This window comes from Brassica rapa, chromosome A03 (assembly GCF_000309985.2).
Source record: "Brassica rapa cultivar Chiifu-401-42 chromosome A03, CAAS_Brap_v3.01, whole genome shotgun sequence".
NCBI lineage: Eukaryota > Viridiplantae > Streptophyta > Magnoliopsida > Brassicales > Brassicaceae > Brassica > Brassica rapa.
This window is the reverse complement of record NC_024797.2, coordinates 13,433,732-13,447,169: the sequence shown is the minus strand read 5'-3', so window position 1 is coordinate 13,447,169 and position 13,438 is coordinate 13,433,732. Positions and strand designations below refer to the sequence as shown.

At 38.5% G+C, this 13,438-nt stretch overlaps 5 protein-coding genes across 5 annotated transcripts; 2 read left to right on the top strand and 3 right to left on the bottom strand.

The window, feature by feature from the left end:
* Positions 1 to 80: 80 nt before the first annotated feature.
* LOC103858555 (probable fructokinase-5) lies at positions 81 to 1,969 on the top strand. The gene is made up of 5 exons (XM_009135937.3): positions 81 to 475; positions 710 to 1,120; positions 1,194 to 1,328; positions 1,419 to 1,535; positions 1,618 to 1,969. The coding sequence occupies exons 1-5, from the start codon at positions 302 to 304 to the stop codon at positions 1,750 to 1,752; spliced, it is 972 nt and encodes a 323-aa protein (XP_009134185.1). The 5' UTR covers positions 81 to 301; the 3' UTR covers positions 1,753 to 1,969.
* Positions 1,970 to 2,163: 194 nt separating this feature from the next.
* On the bottom strand, positions 2,164 to 3,033 carry LOC103858554 (22.0 kDa heat shock protein). Its single transcript, XM_009135936.3, has one exon. The coding sequence runs from the start codon at positions 2,922 to 2,924 to the stop codon at positions 2,331 to 2,333; it is 594 nt and encodes a 197-aa protein (XP_009134184.1). The 5' UTR covers positions 2,925 to 3,033; the 3' UTR covers positions 2,164 to 2,330.
* Positions 3,034 to 3,744: 711 nt separating this feature from the next.
* On the bottom strand, positions 3,745 to 6,556 carry LOC103858553 (light-mediated development protein DET1). Its single transcript, XM_009135934.2, has 10 exons — positions 6,349 to 6,556; positions 5,622 to 6,275; positions 5,362 to 5,544; positions 5,077 to 5,145; positions 4,946 to 5,002; positions 4,758 to 4,838; positions 4,518 to 4,679; positions 4,334 to 4,429; positions 4,152 to 4,251; positions 3,745 to 4,065 (listed from the first exon to the last, which is right to left on the bottom strand). Exons 1-10 carry the CDS (start codon positions 6,418 to 6,420, stop codon positions 3,926 to 3,928), a joined length of 1,614 nt encoding a protein of 537 aa, XP_009134182.1. The 5' UTR covers positions 6,421 to 6,556; the 3' UTR covers positions 3,745 to 3,925.
* Positions 6,557 to 8,675: 2,119 nt separating this feature from the next.
* On the bottom strand, positions 8,676 to 10,261 carry LOC103858552 (phytolongin Phyl1.1). The gene is made up of 2 exons (XM_009135933.3): positions 10,252 to 10,261; positions 8,676 to 9,855 (listed from the first exon to the last, which is right to left on the bottom strand). Exon 2 carries the CDS (start codon positions 9,644 to 9,646, stop codon positions 8,873 to 8,875), a length of 774 nt encoding a protein of 257 aa, XP_009134181.1. The 5' UTR covers positions 9,647 to 9,855; positions 10,252 to 10,261; the 3' UTR covers positions 8,676 to 8,872.
* LOC103858551 (protein phosphatase methylesterase 1) lies at positions 10,198 to 13,008 on the top strand. Its single transcript, XM_009135932.3, has 13 exons — positions 10,198 to 10,467; positions 10,540 to 10,624; positions 10,736 to 10,806; positions 10,942 to 11,056; positions 11,132 to 11,211; positions 11,637 to 11,721; positions 11,808 to 11,888; positions 12,044 to 12,138; positions 12,220 to 12,270; positions 12,341 to 12,421; positions 12,513 to 12,585; positions 12,670 to 12,747; positions 12,821 to 13,008. Exons 1-13 carry the CDS (start codon positions 10,364 to 10,366, stop codon positions 12,857 to 12,859), a joined length of 1,038 nt encoding a protein of 345 aa, XP_009134180.1. The 5' UTR covers positions 10,198 to 10,363; the 3' UTR covers positions 12,860 to 13,008.
* The last annotated feature ends 430 nt before the right edge of the window (positions 13,009 to 13,438 follow it).

The window sequence follows — 13,438 nt, the reverse complement described above, 5'->3', positions numbered from 1 at the left end:
ATTTCTAAAGCAAAAACTGTAGTTGTATTTTATACAAGTTTTATGAGCTGTAGATGTTTGAGCTTATGCATCCTATGGTCATTCAATAAGACTATCAAGATCAATCAAACACAATAAATAAATAAAATGCAATACAATATGGATGGTATTTTTTAACAGTCAAAGCATGGACTGAGTTTTAACTGCATTTTAGGAACTTCGTTAATCCTTATCCCCACTTTACATGCCTTCTGTTGTGCATTCTCCAGCTTAATAAAGAGAGGCTTCTTTTGTTTTTGTGTGTTTAACATTTCATCAAAAGATGGCTACTCCACTGATTGTTTCCTTTGGCGAAATGCTTATCGACTTTGTCCCTGACACTTCTGGTGTTTCCTTGGCTGAGTCCACCGGTTTTCTCAAAGCCCCTGGTGGTGCTCCGGCTAATGTTGCATGTGCCATCTCCAAACTCGGTGGCAAATCCGCTTTCATTGGCAAGGTTTGTACAGGACCAGCCCTTAGATTTTGAGGATGTAGGCAATTTAATAAAATTTCAATAAAATATTTTTTTTTTACAAATTTGAGGGTCTATGTCTATATAATATTTTTCTAAAATTTTGAGAGTCAGAGGCTAATGTTTAGTTCGGCTTTGTCCAGGATAGGCCATGGATATGTATATTTACTTATGTGTTATTAGAATAATCTTTGCTTGTCCGATCTTGACATTTTTCAGTTTGGTGATGATGAGTTTGGACACATGCTTGTCAACATATTGAAGAAGAACGGTGTGAACAGCGAAGGAGTTTGCTTTGACACCCATGCAAGGACTGCTTTGGCCTTTGTGACACTAAAGAAGAACGGCGAGAGAGAGTTCATGTTTTACAGGAACCCAAGTGCGGATATGCTTTTGAAAGAATCTGAACTCAACAAGGATCTCATCAAGAAAGCCAAGATTTTCCACTACGGTTCCATTAGCTTGATCTCTGAGCCATGTAGAGCGGCTCACATGGCTGCTATGAAAACCGCCAAGGACGCAGGAGTTCTACTCTCTTACGACCCTAATGTTCGGTTGCCTCTTTGGCCTTCCACTGAGGCTGCCATAGAAGGCATCAAAAGCATCTGGAATGAGGCTGATATTATCAAGGTACCTTGTGTTTGTGTATTCATGATAGTTCTTGTTTGAAATGATCTTAGTATCGAATAATCACGTGTGGTAGGTAAGCGATGATGAGGTAACATTCCTCACTAGGGGAGATGCAGAGAAGGATGATGTTGTTTTGTCTCTGATGCATGACAAGCTCAAGCTGCTTATTGTAACTGATGGAGAAAAAGGTTGCAGATACTACACAAAGGTTAAAAAAAAAGGAATCAAATGAGACATGATGATGAGCTTTTTACTGGAATGATCTAAATAGAGTTTTTTTCGGTTTTCAAATATGCAGAAATTCAAAGGGAGAGTGCCTGGTTACTCTGTGAAAACAGTTGATACAACTGGAGCTGGTGATTCTTTTGTTGGTGCATTTCTTGTCTCTTTGGGAAAAGATGGTTCCATACTCGATGTAAGTATACCTCGGAACATTTTTCAGGTCTTTGATTAGGCATATGGATTGAGTTTTGATGTTTGTGTGATTAATGTTACAGGATGAAGGAAAGCTAAAGGAGGCTCTTGCATTTGCAAATGCATGTGGAGCTGTGTGTACAACTCAGAAAGGAGCTATTCCAGCACTTCCAACTCCATCTGATGCTCAGCAGCTCATGAAATCTAAATCCAAATAATTTCGCTTTTTGTTGTTTCCCAAATGGTACTCATGCTTCTTTTTTTCTTCAATTTTATATTGACTCTAGTCTGCTTTTTTTTTCTCAGTTATCTGAATAAGTTAGTGTTAATTTGCCTGCCTAAATTGATTCTAGTAGTGAATTGATAAATGGTTACTGTTCTTTTTGTATGTTGTGATTCTGTTTCTGAATCTGAAGCACAGTTTTTATTGTAAAACATTGATCTAATGCTTTATATTTTATGAGTCCTGTTCTTTAACAAATGATCAAGTGACTCTACACTCCATTGATTTTAGATCAGTACTGTTCTCATGCTGTTCTTTTGACAAGATTATTTTAGTAATTTTGTTCTAGTTTAAATATTTGGAGTGTTGTCATTGGGATGAGGCAGGTGGCAGAACAATTTTGGAATACTAAAAAACTTGAATATTTTATTGCATATATAAAAAGAGCTTACAAAGCTTTTGGTAGATATGTTACAAGATTACATCCCATTTATCTCACACGATATGAAACTCAAGTTATTGGATTTGTAGAACACTTCACACTCAAAGGTAGAAGATAGATAGATTATTCAATCACAGCTCTTTGGATTCAGAGGAGCTGATCTTTGCGGTTTGGTCTTCTTCAGCTGCAATGTTAACAACTCTAGGACCCTTGACCTTTTCAGGAGCCAGCTTTGTGAGGTTAATAGTGAGAACACCATTCTCAAGCTTGGCCTTGACAGATTCCATATCAACATTATCAGGTAGCTTGAACTGTCTCCAGAACTTTCCATATGATCTCTCAACTCTATGCCACTGATCTCCTTTCTTCTCTTCCTCTCTTTTCCTCTCTCCACTGACTGAAAGGACTCGATTCTCCTCCACCTCTATCTTCACTTCATCCTTCTTTAGACCAGGCACATCCAGCATGATCTCATGTCCTTCTGCTGTTTCTTTCCAGTCAACTCTAGCTGGAGACAGAGCCACGCTCTGGTCCCTCTCGAGTTCTAGTGGGATTCTCTCCAAAATCTTGAACGGATCAGGAAACCTGTCTAGCCAGAGATCGGATAGCAAGCTTCCCGGAGTGTCTATTGCGGAAGACAGAGACCCTTCACTTGGTTTGGTGTTTCCAAGTATCAGAGCTCCTACGAAGAGGCTTAACAGAGGGAAGTAAGGCAAGTGCTTCATCGTGGTTTGTATAAGGCGGAAACCAAAGTGGTAGGCTTTCTTTTATCTTCGCTTTAGATTGCTTGCTTGTTGTTCTCAATGATGGTGATCCTCAGTTCTCTCGTATATAAAGAGTGCAGTAGGTTCTTGAAAGACCTGGTGGTAGATAGATTTTTGTAGAGAAATTTGGATTCTTCTAGTTTTTTTGGCCATGGACTTTGTCACTAATTATGGTATTACACGTTGCTTGGGTGTTGTGTTGTGCCTTTGAGGGTCTTCTCTCATGTTCCAGACACTTCATTTAAATACTAACAACTATGGAAAGAAAGACTGGAGGGGGCCATAACAATGGTTTCTACGCAGGCCTACTTTTAAGTGGCCCATTTATATTAATGTTTTTGATCAATCCAGATATAAGAATGTTGATGTCGAGCTTTGGCTGATGCATGGGAAAGTGATAGGGAGAGTGAGCTTCTGATATAACACACTACACACACACTTCATGTGATTGCCTATGGCTATTAACTGTATCCCAAAATACTTGTTTTGCATAATGTGGTCCTCTCATTATTTTGGCTAGCCATGGTCGTGTGCTAAGAGAAACTCGTTGTTTTGTCTGTCAATTTATGTGTCAAATGTAAGCAAGTAGTACGCAAGCTACCGAAAAATCTTGTCACGGGGGTTTTGGTAGCAGAACATTACTGATTTAAATTCCACCCCCAAAGTTAGTCTAAGCTGATCACTTGCATTATAAATTGCTGAAATCTGAATTCGAGAGGTCTATGTGTTTTTGGTTTGACGTGAGTTTCATGCTCACCCCGTACCAGAAATCAACCCAAAGAACCATAAAAAACTATTTAATTATTACAAATATCGGTCAAAATTCCACTTATTTATTATTCCATCGCAACAATGTATATATGTTTCTTCTTCTTTTTTGATTAGATACAAACATGTGTTTTCAGTTTTTTTTTTCTTTTACAAACAATAGATTACACAACATGATGGAAACAAAAAGAGTATCATCGCCGAAAATGGATATTGACCACAGAAGGAGGCATGAAAAGTGTTTGTTGAATAGAAATGGCAAGTGGTAAATGTGGATGGAAGAGGAATGAACATATCTTTTTGCTCCGACCATCTGCACTTCCACACTCTGGTCCTGTCGCATTTCATAGACAATAGTTACGATCATGTTCGTTTTTGGTTCGGTTGAAGTTATCTCAATATCTAAACAACTAAACTAACCTGGTTTTATCTTGAATTTCAACGTTTCCGGTTTCCTTCGAGATATAAACTTGATTGGGTTGTCTGAGGATTGCCTATGCCTATCTGCTGCGGATATTAACTGTAACAAAATCCGAAAATTAAGTTAACCGGCTATGATTCCAATTTTGATATTGAAAAAGAGTAAAGGTTTATTTGGTTACCTTTTCATCAAACCGGAAGAGAGATTGGTCGAAGTATGGGGAAGGACTCTGTGACTGACAACTGAAAGGCAAAGAGACCAACATCTTCTTCACAAACTGTGTAGAAAATTGAATTAAATTCAACTCTCTTACGTCAAAATAAATGAACTTAAAAAAAAAAAAGATGATCCAAAGATGTTCTAACCTGAGAAAAACTGTTTGATTTGTTCTTCAAGTACTTTAGTTGTTCGAGAGCGTGGACACTATTAGAATGCGAGGTTACAAAGTTCATGAACGGCGAACTACTTGATACGGTAAAGTGATCACTGAACTGCTCAAATAGCTGGTAAAGATCTTCTGCTGAGTTCTGCATAAAGATCAATGTCCTAAGTCAATTTATAAGAAATAGCAATTTTCCACAAATTACAAAATCACATCCATTTACCTGATAGAATGCTACAATGTCAGTTGTTTCCATATTATAGACCGCGAAGAAAGCTGGAAGATGATCAGCATTTCTTCCTACCTGAGATTATCCATCAACACCACAAATCTATTCAGTCGAATTGTCAACTCTTAAAACGGTCAAGATCAGTTCAATTCAACATAAAATATGTATTACAGAGAGCTCACCCCACCATCTACACTGCCAAATTTGATCAAGAGGTGATGTCGATCCAAGAACTGAACCTGAGCACCAAGAATAGCCACAAAGTTAGTCGCTTTTCTTCGTGAAATGGTGTGTAACATGAACATATAATTACCTTCCAGATAATCAAGTCCACATAATCCTGGAAATGGAAATAGAACTTCTTCTTCAGGCTTTGAACTCTCTGCCAAAATCAAAACGTGTCTCTTCGATCAGTTCAATCCAACATGCAGTTGACTGATAAAGGTAGATAATGGTACATCAACTAAATCCCTAAGAACCTTAAACCTCCGTTATTTAGTCTACCAAAGTAAAGCGTTCGATGGCAGCGAGAGGAATAAGTAACTGAAAATACAGAAACACTATTCGTTGAACAAAGAGCATCTCAAGAGCAACAAACCACTGTGTTATCCGACTCTTCATTCCAAATCTCTCTGAAGATGAAGGAAAGTAGCCGTTGCTTGATGCCACTAAGAAACGAATTATTATCAGCATTTAGTTGGGTATGGTTTAACCCATTATCCCCATCATCTTCCCTGTTCTGCTGCTTGTTCTTATCTTGAGTCGTCGTCATCATCATAGCCTACACCAAAACCTAAACAATCTCAATCTCAATTTCTTTTAATTGAGAAAGGAGACAGTACGTAACTTATGCTTAACCTGAGAACTAGAATTGAGGAAAAGCTCATCGTCCTCACGACAAAAGTATCCAATGGCACGAGCATCAACTAAATGACCCGAGTCCCTAATCTGAAGAAGATGAATCTTCTGATACCGCAACGAAAGAATCGCGAGAAGGTCATCGTACATGAAAACGCCCATGTTATAAGCCAAATTAACGAAGTCGTGAACAAACACCCTCTCGTCTAACACCACGCCATCGTCCAATCGAAGCAACACGAAGGTGATCTTATCGATCGAAGGAACGCCGGGAACGGCGCCGGGGGAGGGAGCGGAGTCGTGGATCTGAGCGGTGGAGGTGGCGAAGAGGCCGAATCGACGGGAGGGGAAGTAGAGGAAGAAGTCTTTGCAGATGAGCTCGTTAGCGGAGGCGAGGTTGACGGAGTAGAGCTGGGTGAAGAAGCTGTCGAAGCGGGAGGCGCGGCGGGGGAGGGGAGGGAGCGTGTCGTCGGAGACGGAGGTGTAGGTGAGCCAGGAGGGGCGGTAGACGACGAGCTCTTGGTGGTTGCGGCTGAAGCTGATGAGGAAGAGTCCGTCTTCGGTGAATTTGCGGAAGCAGTGATCGGGGCACTCGACATCGTAGAGAGTGTGGCTTGGGACGAGGTTCTCGTAGAATTTTCTAGCTCGATTCACCTGAAGATGAGATTAAGAGAAAAGTTAGATTACTCTAGAGTGAGAGAGATAGAGAGAGAGAGGTTTGACTGACGGAAGCGCCGGGAGGAGATGAGCGAATCTGACGTTCGAAAACCCTCGACGTGACGTTACCGCTTGAGAACATTCCACGCAAAGCTTTTTAGTTATGTGGTTTTACTGGTAACTGGTGGATCGGTGTTGGAGGAGACGATGTGAGATGGATATATCTTCTCACGATTTTTTATTTATTTTTTAATATTTCTCGATCTACTAAGATCAAGTATGGGCTTTCTATTGGTCTTTAAAATGGGCTGATTGTTGTAAGTTGGCCCATGGTATATGCGGGAGCAAAACCTCAAAAGGTGGTACTCAAGGGAGATGCAAGCAGCATTCGATGTGTGACACTGTGACATAAGTCTGAGCGTTCGGATAGAAGCAGTGCTCGGGTATTTACAATTTAGGCCAGCTTCTGTTTGATTCAGTTGATAAAACATAGATCAAGCCTGTTAAAAAAGTTTGGGTTTGATTCAGTTCGGTTTAATAATTTAGGAAATTTGGAAAAGAGATCCGGTAGTTTTTGGGACTTTTAGATTAAAATGTTAGATAATTCATTTAGTTTTTGAATATTTTAGATACAAATCCCTTATATACTAAATCACAAGTCACTTTGCCAATTATATTTGGACATTTGGAAAAGCTTTACAAAATAAAATTAATATAAAAACAAATGGAAATTTTGTTTTCATCATCTCCTATTTTTAAGTAATCCATATCTTCAACTACCAAAATTCCTATTTCTTCTCTGAATTATAATCCCACGTTAATTCTTTATCGTCAAACGGTTTTCTTCATCTCCTGTATAATTGGCAACATACTAGATTTCTTCTGTACGTTTTATCTACAACCAAAACGTTTTCAATATGTGATTGAATTGTCAAAACCAGGAGCCAGCCGGATCAAGTTATCAAAAGGAAAAAGTAAGTGATTTATTGTTATTATAATTATAATGATGGCAATATATGTGTAATCAGGCAACTAGAAGTTTTCTAAAACATAATATAAATCTATAGACTAAAAAAAAGAAAAGAGAAAGATAATAACACACAACTCCAGAAGAAGATCTTTTGATACAAAGTAAATGTGTTTACAATATTTTACTACGAAGGATCAATGCTGAGGAATTTGATACTTGTGCTCTATAGTTTTACTCTTTCAGATTTTTAGAAATAAAATTGATTTATGATGGTTGTAGGGGCAAGATAAACATGAAGCAGCGTTGAAGAAGGCAAAATCAATGCCAATCATGGGATGATGGGAGACAAAATTACCAGAGATACATATTACAAAGGTATATATTGTGCATAATGTTTACGAGAGATACATATTTCAAATATTTGATACACAGTAATAAGGAATTGTTTTTCAATCTACTGCATCCTCTCGGGTGATAATAGGTAATGAAACAATAATTTGTCAGTGATTTTATATATTGTCCAAGGTTAGTTTTTGAAGTCTTTCTCGATATACAATTTTATAGAATGGTAAGAAAATCTGAAATTTGGAAAATCGTTATGCTTCTCTTTTTTCGTGTGTTCTTCAAAAATAATATGCAATTATCCATTTATACTTATAACTATCAAATTATATTATAACCAAAATAATGTTCTTCAAAATATTTGCAAGAAAAAATATTCCCATGCAAAGCATGGGTTCAATACTAGTATTAAAGTAATTTGGTTTTTATGGATAAAAATATTCAGTTGCTAAATAGTATTTTTAGATATTTGGTTATTTCAGAATTAATGAGAACTGATATATAAATGGTATTTCATATATTCATATAGCAATTCAGTTTTTGGTTTGGTTCAAGTTCAATCAACATATTTTGGAATCAGAGGTGCTAATGTTAATTGTAGTTTGGTTTGCAAATGACACAGCCTTGTTGGCCATGAAGACTCATGGTCTTCCTTTGGTTCAGTGGGTTTGTGCAGAGAAGCTCATTCAGTTAAATCCTCAAGGTATAACTTCGATTACTACTTTAATACACATGTGCCTCTTAAAGGTATGCATTCTAATTCACTTTGTATCCATTTTGGCGTGAATCATAGTAAGTATTGGAACTATAAGCATGAAAAAGGTTCATCTTATTATAAACTCTCTTTATCGTTGAATGCAATGATGATCGTATCTTTCCATACTTATCCTTCAAGTACTGAATACATACCAAAACAGAATGAAATATACGTTTGATTCTATATTCAATTGAAGTTGCTATTAGTAACGTCCCAAGATTCACGATTTTGATGTGAACTATCTGTTACACGTTGACACATCACAACTTAGCAGATGGCTATAATTGGTCAGTTGATTCTGGCTGTACAAGTTGGAAGATGATTGAGCTCGTTACTCCAACAGTTTAATCATATAAAGATGGTCATTACCATAACATAGTTGCAACTGTACAAAGCATTGAGTAAAGCATTCACATTAGCCATAAGTAGAACTTGAGCCTTAGTCCTCACATACATACATTCAACAATAGTACTTAACAAGACGACTGTAAAAAGAATCTATTCAACTTGGACTTTATTTTCCAATCACGAACGTGTGCACTTGATACCCTCACAAATAGCCAACCAGATACAAAACAGAGTCAAGCAAATAGCAGCATCGATAGCAAGAACAATCTGAACTAGGCGCCGCCATTTCCATTCAAAGCTATGAGAACCAGAACGTCCTCTTCTCGGTACACACTCCTTCTGCGAGGATGTCTCTGCTGCAGACGAACCTTCACAACGCTCGGCTCTATCATTAGAGTTCCTGTGTTCGTCAAGCTCAGCGCCTCTAACCGAGACCACATGATCTTTCCCTCTCTTCTTCTCCTGCTTGCTTGACCTCCCCAAAAGCGGAGCTTTAGTAGAGCTCACACCTTCGCTCTGTTCAGCGAGGTTACTATTACTGGTCTTCAGCTCGTTGTTAGCAGTCTCAGCAGCAACACGCTCAAGCGAAGCTATGAGTTTGGAAACAACATCATCAACATTGATAGAACCAATAGCCGCAGTGAAGCTTCCTCTACAATTCTTCCTCGCAGCTTTCTTGAACTCGTCTCTCAAATGCTCAAGAAACTTAAGAACACTGACTTTCCCTAAAACCTCATCAACAATGGCGAAATACACAAACCCATCTCCAGTTAGAAACCCAAACCTCCTCTTACCTATGGATTCGAAGTACCAAGCGTGAAAAGGCGGAGTCTTTTCCAGACACAGACCCGCGAGACTCTCGTTGCTCTGATCTCCTCCGTTGTAAGCGTAGAGAATCTGGTTGTCTCTGGAGACGCAACAGTAGTGAACAGTGTTCTTGATTAAACCCATTCAGGAAATCAAGTTGAGACAGAAGAGGAAAGAGGAGAGGTCTGAGATTAGGGCAAAGAAGAAGAGGGAGATTGCGATGAGGAGGTCGGAGAAGAAGTCGAAGAGAAGGAGAAAGTACCAACAGAATCCTTCGGCGATGTATTCAAAATCGAGGATGAAATCTATCATCCCAACTCTCTAGGGTTAGGGGTCATGTGAAACAAAAGGGGCTCGAGCTTTTTGGGATGTGTCTTGTCTTCGCGAAGAAATAAGGAAAAGGAAAAAGTCAGAACCGGAGGACCAATCAAGAGGACGTGCGTGGTCCACAACGTAAACAGACAGAGAAAGAATAATAGTTTGGGATGTGTCCAGTTTAATTGCGTATAATGTTCGGAGATTCGCTTCGCAGAGTTTGAGAAAGGATAGTGGGTAATTGTTGTTACCTAAATTACTTTTGCAAAGACCTCCTCTTACATCCCCTTGGTCTGAAAGACATTTCCCGTTGCTCATTTTGCACACGTTTCATAAAACTAATGGGCCTTGGTGGGCCCATGCTTGATAAGCCCATAACAATTTCCTTGTCACCTTCCTATTGAAATGTGACAGAAACAAATAAAAAAAGGAACTGGAGAAAAGCTAATTGTAGAGTGGGAACGGAAACTGAAAGATCTGGGAGATCAGTTCAATTTGATTTTGATCTATTTGTGTAATTCCACCGCAGAGGTGAAGCTTGCAGCGATGGATTCTTCTTCAAATTTGAATCCCCTTCGCGAGGTTATCTCCGACGAAGAACCAGCTCCGGCGTCCGTCTTCGCCACTCGTCCTCTTCGTCCTCCGTCTACGTGAGTCAACCGTCGCTTTTCCATCTCCTGTATTTGGTGATCTCGACTTGAGTGAACTGTTTGCATTTACAGGAGTTCTTCGGAGAAGTATTCGCCTGTAGAATGGACAAGCTACTTTGACAAAGAAGACGACGTGTCAATCCCTGGATCCAACGATGTAACGTTAAACGAATGATCTCAAGTTTTCAGAAAGAAAAAAAAAACGGTTCTAGTTTTTATTTTGTTGTTGTTGTTGTTGTCTGTTTCTGATGAAACGTGTCTATTATAGGTATTTCACGTGTATATGGCAGGAACAAAAGGACCTGTTGTCTTTTGTCTCCATGGAGGTGGCTTCTCTGGGTGAGCCCTTCAGTTTTAAAGATTGGATCTTGGTTGCTCTTGAGTTTGATGAGTTATGTTATTATGGTTTCACTTTTGAAAAAGACAGGCACACACATTGTAATAGTTTCATTTGTGTGTGTTTTTTTTTGTCAGGCTCTCGTTTTCTATAGTGGCAAGTAAGATCAAGGAGAAAGCACGTGTGGTTGCGATGGACTTGAGAGGGCACGGTAAATCTGTTTCAGAGGATGAACTGGACTTATCGCTCGAGGTATGATTTTTTGAATCGATCATATATTAGCTGATCTCTGTTAAGTGAGACTGAAGTATTTAGATGGACATGCAGAGAATGAGCAATGATGTTGTGGCTGTGATTAAGGAATTGTATGGAGACTCTCCTCCAGCTATTGTGCTAGTTGGTCACAGGTTTGTTTTCTTTTTTTCCATTCTATATGTCAATATGTATGTTGTTCTTGAGCTCTGTGTTGAACTTTAAATGACTGGTGAATAAAGCGAGTACATCAATGCTTTTCTAGTGCACCAGTAAATATATCTTCATAGTTGTGACGTATATAACAATGCTTAAGATGATGCGTATGTGCAATTATCACTTGTATATGGATTCTGTATATTAAACAATCACTTGTACTAGGTATTATCAACTGTTCAATAATTAGGTAATATTAAATCTATGTATAAATCTTATTGAATATACGATTAGGGACTTCAATTCTTTAGTATGAAAGATTGATGGGTTCGCTTTAGTACAGGGTTGTAGTGATAGACGCATGCATAAACTTGTAGATGTTGTAATTACTTTTCTTGAATTAGTTTCATGTTGCAACATACAGCATGGGAGGTTCGGTCGCTGTGCAAGTTGCTGCAAACAAAACACTGCCTAGCTTGGCTGGGCTTGTCGTAGTGGATGTTGTTGAGGTATGATTTCTTACAGAAAAGTCATATTGTTTCTCATTTGGTATGCACTTTCGTGTCATGATCTGACCAAAGTACTTTCATTGTAGGGTACTGCTGTTGCCTCTTTGATTCACATGCAGAAAATTCTTTCAAACAGAATGCAACATTTTCCCAGCATCCAAAAAGCAGTAAGCAACTTTGAAACGCATCACTTGAATAATGCTAACCCTCTGTAAACTAAAAAAAAAACCTTGATATCTATAAGCGGCAAACAAGAAATCACTTTGCTTTAGTAAGCTTTATTGGGTCTGCCACCTCTAAAATAGTGCACAATCTTCTGTAGATTGAGTACAGCGTTAGAGGAGGATCATTAAGGAACATTGATTCCGCTCGCGTCTCCATCCCCACAACTCTCAAATACGATGATTCAAAACACTGGTGAGTTATCTCTTTTCTGAATATCACTTGATTTTTTCAATATTTGCTTCCTAGTGAGTTGAAATGTGAACTTATGTCCAGCTACACTTACCGTACACGTCTAGAGCAAACAGAGCAATACTGGAAAGGCTGGTATGAACCTCATTACCCCCTTGTTTTAAATCATTGAGAGAGTCTATGAATAATATTAGTTGCCTTGCAGGTACGAGGGTCTCTCAGAGAAGTTCTTGTCATCTCCTGTTCCAAAACTCTTGCTATTAGCTGGAACTGACAGATTGGACCGGTATATTCGTGTTCTTCCCTCTGAAACTCTGGCTCACATCTATTTGAAATATATGGCGCATTGTAATAACGATGTTGACAAACTGGACTAGGACCCTCACAATTGGTCAAATGCAAGGAAAGTTTCAGATGATTGTGGTCAAACACACCGGACATGCCATACAGGTAATAAACGCGATTGGCTAATCTTTAAGTGTGAATATTTTGTTTTCGAGATAATGAATTTGTGTGGGATGTAAATGAATGCAGGAAGATGTACCAGAGGAGTTTGCGAATCTAGTTGTGAATTTCATATCACGTAACAGAATCGGACCTCATGGTGTTGAGGTTTGTCTGTGCTGTCTCTGTTTGCAAGTTTAGTCTTTAGAAGTCTCATAAGATAATATCCGTTTTTCTACAGATACCAGGAACGTGGAAGCCTTCACAGCCCAAGACTTGAATCAGAGACATCGTATGGTTTTCACTTGTTTTGCTTTTCGGCTTATGAATAAAAACGATTAACAACTCTAGCTCGTGCTACAAGAAACTAGACGAAAACGAAAGTACAAAGAATAAAGAGAATCACTTGCAACACTTTGCCATCATTCATTTTAAATGACCCAACACAAACCTAAAATATTTAGACTAATAAAATCATTCTCTTGTTTCTGTCTGGTTAAGAAAACAGAGCTATAACACCATGGTAGCCGTTTACCTGAAAAAAACAAACTGGAACCGACTTGAAAAAAGTTGATCAAAAAAAAAAAAAACTGACTTGAAAAAATGGTTTGGATCGGGTCTGTGACTCTGTGTCCATCATTTTACCCTTTTTGGCTTTTATTTTTTGTTTTAGACTCGCTTGGATCGCTCGGATCGAGTCCGGGTAAGATCCAGCCGAGTATCCAAATAAACAGAAAGTTTTGTATATAACTAGATTACTTTAAATGTTAGTGTAATAATATATAGAGATTCATTTGTAGAAATTCATAGATAATGTTCTTAGCGTCTGTTTTGATACAGCTTACAAAACGTACATATT

What these genes read in the sequence shown, in the direction of transcription:
- LOC103858555 (XM_009135937.3), top strand. Translation starts at nt 302, where the DNA reads ATGGCTACTCCACTGATTGTTTCCTTTGGCGAAATGCTTATCGACTTT. An exon ending in AATCCGCTTTCATTGGCAAG is followed by an intron (nt 476 to 709) that starts GTTTGTACAGGA and finishes GACATTTTTCAG; the next exon opens with TTTGGTGATGATGAGTTTGG. An exon ending in ATGAGGCTGATATTATCAAG is followed by an intron (nt 1,121 to 1,193) that starts GTACCTTGTGTT and finishes CACGTGTGGTAG; the next exon opens with GTAAGCGATGATGAGGTAAC.
- LOC103858554 (XM_009135936.3), bottom strand. Translation starts at nt 2,924, where the DNA reads ATGAAGCACTTGCCTTACTTCCCTCTGTTAAGCCTCTTCGTAGGAGCT.
- LOC103858553 (XM_009135934.2), bottom strand. Translation starts at nt 6,420, where the DNA reads ATGTTCTCAAGCGGTAACGTCACGTCGAGGGTTTTCGAACGTCAGATT. An exon ending in TTGGCAGTGTAGATGGTGGG is followed by an intron (nt 4,839 to 4,945) that starts GTGAGCTCTCTG and finishes GGATAATCTCAG; the next exon opens with GTAGGAAGAAATGCTGATCA. An exon ending in GAAATTCAAGATAAAACCAG is followed by an intron (nt 4,066 to 4,151) that starts GTTAGTTTAGTT and finishes GAAATGCGACAG; the next exon opens with GACCAGAGTGTGGAAGTGCA.
- LOC103858552 (XM_009135933.3), bottom strand. Translation starts at nt 9,646, where the DNA reads ATGGGTTTAATCAAGAACACTGTTCACTACTGTTGCGTCTCCAGAGAC.
- LOC103858551 (XM_009135932.3), top strand. Translation starts at nt 10,364, where the DNA reads ATGGATTCTTCTTCAAATTTGAATCCCCTTCGCGAGGTTATCTCCGAC. An exon ending in AACTGGACTTATCGCTCGAG is followed by an intron (nt 11,057 to 11,131) that starts GTATGATTTTTT and finishes ATGGACATGCAG; the next exon opens with AGAATGAGCAATGATGTTGT. An exon ending in ACACCGGACATGCCATACAG is followed by an intron (nt 12,586 to 12,669) that starts GTAATAAACGCG and finishes AAATGAATGCAG; the next exon opens with GAAGATGTACCAGAGGAGTT.